The 11,044-nt window shown below is 44.6% G+C and overlaps 1 protein-coding gene across 1 annotated transcript; it reads right to left on the bottom strand.

Moving 5' to 3' along the window:
- Window positions 1-644: 644 nt before the first annotated feature.
- On the bottom strand, window positions 645-1,598 carry LOC146806224 (olfactory receptor 52E4-like). Its single transcript, XM_085623903.1, has one exon. The coding sequence runs from the start codon at window positions 1,596-1,598 to the stop codon at window positions 645-647; it is 954 nt and encodes a 317-aa protein (XP_085480029.1).
- Window positions 1,599-11,044: the final 9,446 nt, after the last annotated feature.

Here is an 11,044-nt window from a genome sequence, read left to right on the forward strand (position 1 = left end):
AATGCATGTGAAAATATTGTTTAAGGGCAGGCACTGGCATTCTGCAGCACACATAGAAACAGTAACTCGCCTTTGGTGATTGTTTATGTGCAGGAAGGTGTCCCTTCCTGCAGATAAACAATCATTCCCTGCAATGCAGGCACCCTTGTGCAATGGTGCAAGGGTGTCTGTGTTGGTGCTAGGCAGCTATTTGTAGCTCAAAGGAAAACACAGGGGTGTGCTGTATTGTTGGAAATGCGGTGCATTCCTGCATTTTGGAAATATTGTAGCGCAGCGCTGCAAAATTTGCTGCGGCTCCTCACTGGGTCATTTCCTTGTAGATATGCACCCTTGTGTCCTTTAAATGTAGTTTTCAAAAATGCTGTCTCATTTTGCACTTATCATTAAAACCGATGCGACAAGCGGCCGGCCCAGGAGGTTGTAGGCCCGTGCTTGTACCCTTTTTCTCTGCAAAATAAAAACTTAAAAAAAAAAAAAAAAAAAAAAAAAAAACCGATGCGACAATTTTGTTGTAAACAATATTTTGGACAAAATACTTATGCAAAACGATATTCTTGCAACACAATAATAATAATTCTTATTATTTTCGTCACCCTTGTGTGCTGCTTCCGGTTTCAGAACCACCAAATCCCTTGAGAGTGCTGTCAAAGCCTGAGACTGGACCTGATCTTTTGAAACAATTGTTGTACTCCACGCCTCACCTCCTTCATTGTTAAGCCATAAATCAAAGGATTCATGAATGGAGGGAAGATGATGCAAGTGTCCGAAAAAAGCACGTGAACATAAAGGGGAATTCTGTGATAAAATCTGTGCAGCAGAACAGAGCAAAACAAGGGCACATAGAATATAGAAATGACACAGATGTGGGATCCACAGGTACTGATGGTCTTGAAACGCTCTTTCCTGAGGGGAAGGCGGAGAATAGCCCTAAGAATCAGAATATAAGACAAGGCGATGAACACAATGTCCACTGGGACAATAAACAACATTATGGCCAGACCATACGCATTATTAACAGTGATGTCTTCACAGGAAAGTTTTGCCACAGCCATATTTTCACAATAGGAATGGCCGACATTTCTGCTACAGAATGGCATTGCCATGAAAATGAGTGGGAGAGGGGCAACAATCAGAATGACTCTGGTGGAAGCGGCTACCACTATGTTTATTATGAGCGCATTTGTTAGGATAGTGGAATATCTAAGGGGGTTGCATATTGCGACATAGCGGTCGACCGCCATGGTCAAAAGAATGGAAGACTCAATTCCTAAGAAGGAGAAGCTGAAGAACATCTGGATGAGGCAGGCACTGAATCTGATTTCTCCATTATTGAGCCACAGGATGCTTAGCAGTTTAGGGAGGACGGATGATGATAACGTCAGATCAACAAAAGCTAGCTGGGAGATGACTAGGTACATGGGTTTTTGAAGGTTCACCATTGTTTTGATGGCCAATAGTAGAGTAGAGTTTCCCAGAAGAGTGATAATGTAGATGACACTTAATGGGGCTGCCATCCATAGATGTGCATCTTCCAGTCCAGGGATACCAGCCAGAATGAAGGATGATGGTGTGAATCCAGTGTCATTGATGGGCGACATGATGATTGACTCTCTACTGCAAGGGGGTCCTGCATCCACTGCCATTCCAACATAGAAAATACAATTAATGTTAGTATTTACTTCTTGCATGTTTTTCCAAATTATTTTATTGTGTTATTAGTAACAACATACATACTGATGGGACATTTCACATTTCAAGTGTATTTGTTCTCTTTATTGCATTTTGCATATTTATGCATTTGGCTACGTGGAATTTACTTTCTTAAATAAACAGTACATTAACCAATCAAAGTTGCTAACTAACTGAATCGTCCCTCCATCCTTTGGGGGTATCTCCTTCAATCTTAGCTGTTGCTTTCTTGGTAATCATGCCCAGTACATGAGTGTGGTAGGACTTATCAGCATTAGCCTATTCTTTGTCTTCAATAGCCTGTGCCTACTGTTAGTCAATAAAATTGAGGGCTTTAAGTATAGTTAGTTATAACTTTGTCCCTGTATCCGGCACTCAATAAGCTCAAATCTGGCATGTACATCTTGGAAAGGCAGTATCCATCTTTAGTGAAGTGGTTGACATATATATGTACAGAGAATATGAACTGCATTTGAAAAACATTGTGTACATCTATAGAGCCCAAGGCCACAGACAGGGCATATATCCTCATTGCAATCCCAGCTTAATACCATACACATATAGGGGCCAAATCCGTTGTCATTCGGAAAGCATTCCTACTGAATCGGTCCCAGAATGCTTACCAGACAACTCGGATCGGGTGAGTCCGACCGAGCGATTTGGATGTATCCCGATGCTTCCAGATACGATTCGGTCAGACTCCCATTGACATCAATGGAAGCCTGTGTTCCGAAAAAGAGCACAGGCTCACTTTGAAGAAAGGGGTGGCTGGGAAAAACCTTGCACCCTGTGGCGGACGCCCCATGTTACCTGCCACACTGTGCATAGTTGGATAGAGGAGTCCCTTGGGTACCCAACGGACTCGATTCTGAGGGCCCCAGGTGAAGGGGGCCTGCTACGGGCGCCCAAAGACAAATTCTGTTAGCCATTTTGTTCTGGAGAAACCAAATCAAAATGGCTGTCAGAATCGGTCATCGTAATCTCTCGCTCAGAAACCATGTCCGTAGATCTGTACGATTTGGCTCTGAAAGACTCGGGCTGTCCGGAACTTTCAGAACCGATTTGGTATGCTAGAACGATTTCCGAGCATCTTAATCGGTCGTTCGGAAAACTGTACAATTTGGTAGGAAACAAGGGTTCCGGATCGGATTCGACAATACTGAATCCCATCCGGAGCCTTTCCGAACGACGTCGGAATCGGCCTCTTAGTGTGTACCAAAAAACATGTCTGCAAGAGTACTCATGAAAGTTGTTACATACAGAAGAAATAGCAGAAAGTATACAAGAGATATTTTCATCTATAACATGGATTTGGTTTCAGAAGGTATATATATATATATTCACTGAAAAAAACAAAGGTTAAAGCAATGTTATAGTTAGGTGAATATGTCAGTGAAAACATTAACATTTTGAACCACAAGAAACACAGAAATTTGCCAGTTATAGTCAGCAGAGCTACCTAATAATTGCACCCCCTCCATGCACTGTTTATGACCTCACATATTACATTACTCATGACATGTTCTATGACATAATTTATGACATCCCCTGGGCATATGTTAAAAGGGGAGAGGGCCATCTTGTTGCAGACAAAAGTGAAAACACAGCATGTCACACATTCCTGTGTGCCATGTCCCCTACCACTGCATATGATTTTGTAAGTCACACCTACAGCTGGCCTGACAGACCTATCGCAGGGTGCTTAATATTATTTGTGAGAGCATATCTGCATGAGCAGATGTGCCCCTGTGCTGGTCAGTCCTATTACTACAAGTACAAGTGAGCAGGGAAGCCAGAGAAGCCATTTTGAGACATGCTATACACTGATGAAAATGAGTTCCCCAGTTAAATGATGGCTTCACTGAAAATAGGGATGTTCAGTAAACCCACACTGATGCCAGTGTTGGAATTACCAATACATGCACCCAGGGGGCACCTTATAGGTGCTCCCTAAAAACCTACCGGCCTCATGTGTTCCTGATGATTGGTTTCTGCCAGCCTGCCATCCGAGAAAATGTTCTTACCTTCTAGTGCGAGGACCATTACTCTAGGGTGACCCAAAAAAAAGCGTTGTCCAGGGAGAGGGTGTAGCACCCCCTCCCACAGGATGACCTGCTAATTGGCCTCCCTGAAGAAGCCGCCTTTGGAATGCAAGTCTGGTTCCCCTCATAGGAGAGGAAGCCACACAGACTAGTTCCACTCCTAAGGTGGGCTAACTGCGAGGTGGACATGATTTCTCAAAGGCAGCCATCTTTGTGATCACATTCCTAGGTCTTCTGGGACAGGGTTGTACCCACTTCTCACAGGAAGTGGTCATATTGGGGGCATAGTGACCCCAGGGGTCGGTAGTCCATTGGCTACCATGAAACACTCCCCTAACACCCCTACATTCAGTATTTAGGGCAGCCCCTGGCACCACAGAAGCAGATTCTGATGACCTACGAAAGACACGAAGAGCTCCGAAAGCAGAAGACTGAAGAGATCACCTGACTTGGCCCCAGCCCAGCTGACCTGTCTGCTGTTCTCCCATATACTCTGTGGCAAAGATGTCTTATTCTGCAGCTGCTGTGCCTCCAAGATTCTGGGTGGACTGCCTGCCTTCAATAAAGATCAAGGCCTCCCATGAACAGCAGACCTGTTAAGAAGAAACTCCAGAAAAACTCTGAGGCCTCTGGTACAGCCGAAACCTGACACCTGAAGCAACCACTGCACCCGTTGCCTCCGGTCTGAGCTGAAGTGTTTCCATCATGGTTTCACTCCTCCGGAACTCCCCGACATCACCTGCAGTCTCTACACGCCGACCACCTCGACCGCAACTGCTCCGGGAAGAAACACTTAAGGACACCTCTGCATCTGACGGCCCTGGGCCTTGGAGAAGATGATCAATGGTGTCCCCTGTACCCCAGCATTGCAAGGCCTGAGCCCTTTTTTTGGTTCAGCCTGACTGGCTTCCTAGCCAGAGCCTGAAGTCACTTTACGCAGTGACTGTTCCCCATTGAAATCTATTGGGCACCAACGCTATTCTGCACCCTGCAGCGGCCACCCTTATGCCACTGGTGGTGTACTGCTGGTGCTATCTTGAACCTTGCCCACCATTTACGTTAACTCCTTGAGATCGGTCTTGAAAGTACTGTACCTGTTTGAAGAACTTGTTCTTACTTCCCTAGGATAACATTGCCATGCTCAGAAAGTGCAATGTATCCACTTTTTAGACTGAAAAGAATTTATATTTATATTCAAAAACGTACTTACCTGAAAGTTTTTTTGTCTCTGCTGCCTAAACATATATAAAGATACTTTTTACTTTTATAAATTGGTGCGGATCTCCTTCTTGAGTCGTGTTGCCAGTTATTATTCATTGTGTGTATTTTGCAAATGTCTTTCACTCCTCTGTGTTAAGCCTAATGCTACTCGACCAAACTTCCCCCACCGAAAGAGCCCTTTCAGATAATATAGCCAGCCCCTGTCCACTAGTAAGGGAAAACCTCGACTCTTAAAATGCTTTATCAGGCTATTGATATATCACATAAAGAGCCAGCTGCCTACATAGACTCAAGAAAATATTCCTTTATTATAGATGTGTTAGGTGCCAAGGGTCAAGCAAAGCATGATCAGTAATCAGGTATCTGAGTGCACCTCTATTAGGTTTACAGGCAATGTTCGATTTATCAGCAATAGGATAAATGCTTAGATTTAATTCCCAACCTCAACAATTAATTTACTTTCCATTTCAGTACACTGCAAGACAATTTTGGAGTTGTTATCTTTTTTCTTATGTCAAATATTAAGAGACCATCACTTTAGACTATTTTCATCAGGCTACCTTAATTTCAGACAGGTAGGGTTACATTTTAACTGTGTCACTGGGAAGTTATAATTAGGACCAATTAAAACTTTTGCGCCATTTGACGCATCATCTTGGAAGTTTCCCCCCAAAAAAGTCTTATCCATCTCAGCTCCTTTTTGGAAAGTTGTGGGCTGACTTCTCAAGCAGGGGCTGGGAAAAAGGTTGGTTGGGGTGCAGTTTTCACAAGGATAAGCTAGACGACAAAGAAGAGGAGGAGCAGCGGCGTAGCTAGGAGGGGGCGGTGGGGGCGGTCCACCCCAGGCGGCACTGTTTTGCGGGCGGCAGCGGCCGCGCGGCACTGGCCCGTTGTGGCGGCCTTTATAATTTATTTGGGGACACTGACAGTCAGTGTACCCAAATAAATTATAAGGCCGCCGCAACGGGCCTGTGCCGCGCGGCCGCCGTTTCACGTACAAGCACTGCTCACGTGCTTGCAAAAAAGCAACAAATTGCCGCCTGCAGCACACGCACCACGTTGCCAGATTAGGCTATTTGGGAGCGCGGTGAAACAAGCTCTGCCTCCAGCGCGTGCACCGCGACGTCGAGCAGCCCACAACTTCCGGTGCAGCCAGGGAGAGCGCATGCAGGGGTTGGGATGGATTCCTGCACCCCACCACCATTCCCCGATGACGTGGATGAATCAGCTATGGTGCCTGACACCCCTGGATGGGACCCGTTTACCAATATAAAGTGTACTTTTACTTTAAAGGTAGGAGAGCACAGTGTGCGTCTGAATGGGCAGTTTTTCAAACTGGAGTGTAGTGCAAGCCCGGTTCTAGGGGGTGGGCCTGGGCAATGGCAATGAATCTGCAACCGATGTACAACAATAATAAGTGATTTTATTCTGATCTGACCTTTTCAACTAAGTATAAAAAGTGTCACTGGGGTTTTTGCTTTCTGTTGGTCTGACACTGTAGGCTACTTGAAGATTCAAAGTCTAAAGAAAACAACCTGCTCAGTAATATGCTAGTCCAGAGTATATTGTGAGTTTGAATTTAGCAATTCAAACATGTAAAACATATTGCATAAAATAAAAGTTTAAATTGATAAAGAATCTACGGGCAATAACGTTCATCAGACAGATAAGTGTTAGATCCAATACGACATTGAAAATGTATTGAGCAGCAATAGACTTCTAGGCGTGAGTCATAAATACTATCCATCAACAGGCGATAATAAAGAAATTAATGTTACATTTGCTACAATATAGCACTTAAAGTCGGTGCAGAACCAATAATCTTCTGGCCCATCAACCATCCCGACATGGTAAATGTAGCCACTTGAAACACTACAATCACCCTTATGTCACTTTTACATATTCTCAGCGAATTCATACGGTCTCGAAGGCCCAAAGATCGGCACAAGGGTGCAATCCACCGGGATCTCGCTCACAGAAGAATAGAAAATGCTTCTCCAATGCTGCTGTTAGACAGGAAGATCGGGCAGAGCTTCGACTTGTTAGTTGACAAGTGCAAAGATGGCATACACGTGCTGTTGAGAAGAGAATGTGGCCAAGTCGGTTGAATGTAATCCAGGGCGTTCTCTTATTTAAATATGTTTTTGTACATAAGAAAGGCTTAGGTCCTACTACCTGTGGAATCAAAGGTCTCCCTATGTATAATGAATTTTGCCCAGTATGCCAGTTTGATGGTGCCTTTGGCAGTACTATTAATTGCTGAAGGGTTGTTCCAAAAACGGCTCTCCCCAGAGTGCTAAGGGTCTGTTTGACAAGTGCTAGCCAGGGAATTTAATTGTAATTTTGCGATGTTGGGAAGTCACTTAGGGCTTCTCTATAGGGTTTTACAACGTCTATAAACCAAACCTGAATCCCAATATATTAAGGGCTGGAATCTTGTACCTTCTGTGATAGACTTGAGGGCAAGACCCAGTCTGAGCAGCAGAAGAGGTGTCCCACCCCTCAATCTAGCAATAGCCGTTATAAAGTTGTTTTCACCCACACTGAGCGGAAAAGAATATCAATGCCCCATAGTTTGGTGCCATAACAGGCGGCGCTCTTGACTTGGTTGTTGTAGATTTGAATGGCAGGGGATATCAAGCGAGATGATGCTCGTTTGGCAAACCTCACAACAGAGGATGCTCTATAGTTGAATAGCGAGCAGATTATTTGAATTTTGGGATCCCTTTGACTCAATTTTAGACAGTCTAATTCCCAAATAGTCAAATCCCGTCACCGTCTGATGTTGCCAACCTGCTTCTTTTTGTTGGAGTATACCACAACGTTGTTGGTATGTAGCTCTAGTCCCTAGGTGTCACAAAATAGCTGAGACCTATCGATGAGTGTTTGTAAGCCGGGCTGTTTAGGAAAGCAGCAAACTGTTGTCAGCAAAGGACAAAGCCGGCATATTTTAGCTTGCCAGAGATAGAGAGCTTGGCGGTCTCCTATGGCTAAGTCAATTTTATAACGTAGTTCCCCATTTGGACCCCACTAAATTCTAGTGCGGTGTAGTCTCCCTCGTGCAGATGCATGATGATGTTCAACAGGTGTCTTGCCTGCCACATTCTTTTATTCCGGATGAGGCAGGGGTAAAGCACGCATGGACTGAAGCAGGCGCTGGCGGATAGGAGGCCGCTCGGCGTTCTAGTTGTTCCCTCCCTGCAGCTTCCTGCCATCAGTTCCTTTACCTCTGTTTCCGGGTCCTCCTGTCCAGAAAACTGGTGGTTTATGATCTTGCTGGAGAGCAATCATTTGTCTGTTAGTTTTTAACCCCTTCAGTGCCCATGACGAGCTGGACTCGTCATGGGCTGCGGTGGCGCTGTGCCCATGACGAGTCCAGCTCGTCATGAACTCCGCCCGCTAATAAAAAGCGCTGCACTGGGCGGGGAAAGGGGCGGGCATGCAAGGGGTTAAATGCAGATAAACTGTATTTTATGTGGGTAGCTCGGTGGGTTACTGCCTTTGTCACAGAGATCCTTGTGTTACTTGCCGTTCAGAAGTTACAATCCTAAAATAGGACAGTGACCTCAGAACTGCCATCAAAGAGCTGCATACAAACTTCACCTTTTTTTGTGTTGTGATATAGTTAGAACTTCTCCAGTCTTTCATTATTCTGATGTCGCTAAAAAGAGTTTGTTTGGGAAGTCATACATTTTTATCAGTAAAGCCAACCTCCAACCACTGGAGTACTCTTTAAATCCTGAGTTTGTGCTTCTCCAGACCAAAGCCTAGTAAAATATATTGCCCACCAGCATGGATGACATGTGATCATGTGACTCCTACACTTGTAATCCTCATTGGCCTATGTGACATTCCCCGTAGACTGATTCATTCTCTCTGTATAATGTGTGCTGTTATGTAAAGTACTGTGACACCTTACACTGATATGAGTAGCGCTATACAACAAATGGAATGCATATGAGAGAGGGGCAACAGAGATGAGGGGCACTGGTTAAGGGTGGCAGTGAGGGAATACGAGGAGCTGGTCATGGGTGGGGCAACTACCGAGAGATGAGGGGTACTAGTGGAGGGTGGCAGTGAGGGAAGCCAAGGAGGAGGTCATGGGGTGGGGGGGGGGGAACTACAGAGAGATGAGCGGCACTAGTGTAGGGTGGCAGTGAGGTAAGCGAGGAGGAGGTCATGGGATAGGGGGGCTACGGAGTGATGAGGGGCACTGGTGGAGGGTGGCAGTGATGGAGTCTGAGGAGGAGGTCATGAGGGGGAGGGGCTGCGGAGAGATGAAGGACACTGTTGGAGGGTGGTAGTAAAGGTATCCACGGAGAAAGAGGTCAATTGTTAGGGCCCCAAAAAAGACTTTTGCACCAGCACTAAATCCAACCCTGTCATGGCCTTTCTGTTTTCGTATATTTAATTAACAGTCGGGTGATTAGGAAAACTGTAAAGTGCATGCTAATTACATTTACTGCTATATTCAATGCTTCAAGTTTGAAGGTGATTTTACTAATGTTTTTTTACCAGGAATAATGAAAATGCAACTGTATGGTGGCTCATATGGGGCTGGGGCCCAAGGTCAGCTGTGAGATAAGATGCACTGAAGAGGGGTGGTAGAAAAGTGGATAAGCAAGCCTGTAAGGGAGCACACTGCAGAGTCTGGGGTCAGGTGGAGGTAGTAATGAAGGGGGATTCTTCCTGAAGGTCGCACGGAGGGAGCCTGAGTAGTGTCATTTGCCTGATACTCCCACCTTAGAAATCTCCTCTTCCCATCAAAGGGACATATCATGGAGAAAAAAAACACTTTTTGAGAGTAATAACATTTAGAAAGAGATTTGGAAAAGAGTGTGTTTTACTGGGCCTTGGTAGACTAAGAAGAGCTAAACGAGGGCTGGAAGCAGGCCTGGCTAGACATATAAGCGACAAATCGGGCCTGTAGTGGCCCACCCGAATGCACCCTTGGCCCACCCAAATAAAAGTTCCTGGAGCCGGGCCTGGTGTAGTGTGTGAGTTTTGGTGAGATAATGTGAGGGTAGAAGGAGTAATTTAAAGGTTGGATAGTTTAAATATAGGATGGGTTAATAAAAGGCAGAGGTAGTAGGAGTATGGAGTAGTTTGGGTGTTGAAGGGGTCATTATGTTTGTGTGCATTTACTGATCTAGCACGTTCTAAATTCATTACACTTGTGAGCAGATTTACCAAGATTCACACTATGCAACTATGTGCAATAGTCTCCCTTGCACAACCAAAATTAGCATTGCATTGTATTTACTGCGCATTGTGCCACAATGATGGCATCAGCCACACACATGCAAATAACTCTGTTATTTGTGACAAATATGATTTTTAATTTATATTTATGCAAAGACAGAGAAACAATACTTTGTATGAGTTTTGTGTTTTGAGTAAACCCTCGAATGTAATTCTTTTGTGCAGACAGACTCCTAAGGGTAAATTAGGCACTGTGTGTAATTTTAGCAAATATCACACCTAATATGCTTTGAAATATTTTGGCATTTCCCATTGTCTGTTGTTTGTACTGGGCTACGCTAGTTTGCATGGCTTTAGTTAGGTTGATATGTCTTTGCTTGGAGTTCTAGGCCTGTTGGTGTGGTTCCTACCCCATTACACCCACTTTACAAGAATTCTAAGGGGTTTTGTGCTACGCGACTAGAATTAGATTACTCAACATTATGTTGTTACATATATATTATAATTTATGGAATATTAAAATGTAAGAGGAGAGAGGGTGAATTTCAATATCAGTAAATAAGCCCAGTTCTAGAAATCCTTGGTATAGTGAAAGGGAAGGGGCATGGGGTATTGAGGCTGACTTTGTGACATCGAAGATTTGCTCAGGTAAAATGGGTCATGCTGAGTGCGCAGGGTAAGTTGATACTGGGAGACTGAGTATAGGAGTAGTAGGAAGTGGGGACAGTTTGAAAGTTGGAAGTATTTAGAGGTCAGGAGGGATGTGACAAAATATAGGGTAGCTTCGGTGCTGGGGAGGAATGAGGTTCCGTGGGAATCGTAATGACACTTTTTGGGTGTGTTCGAATATGGACGAGTTTGGTACCCACGAACCGAAAACGACGAGTTTA

This window comes from Triturus cristatus, chromosome 8 (genome assembly GCF_964204655.1).
Source record: "Triturus cristatus chromosome 8, aTriCri1.1, whole genome shotgun sequence".
Lineage (NCBI taxonomy): Eukaryota > Metazoa > Chordata > Amphibia > Caudata > Salamandridae > Triturus > Triturus cristatus.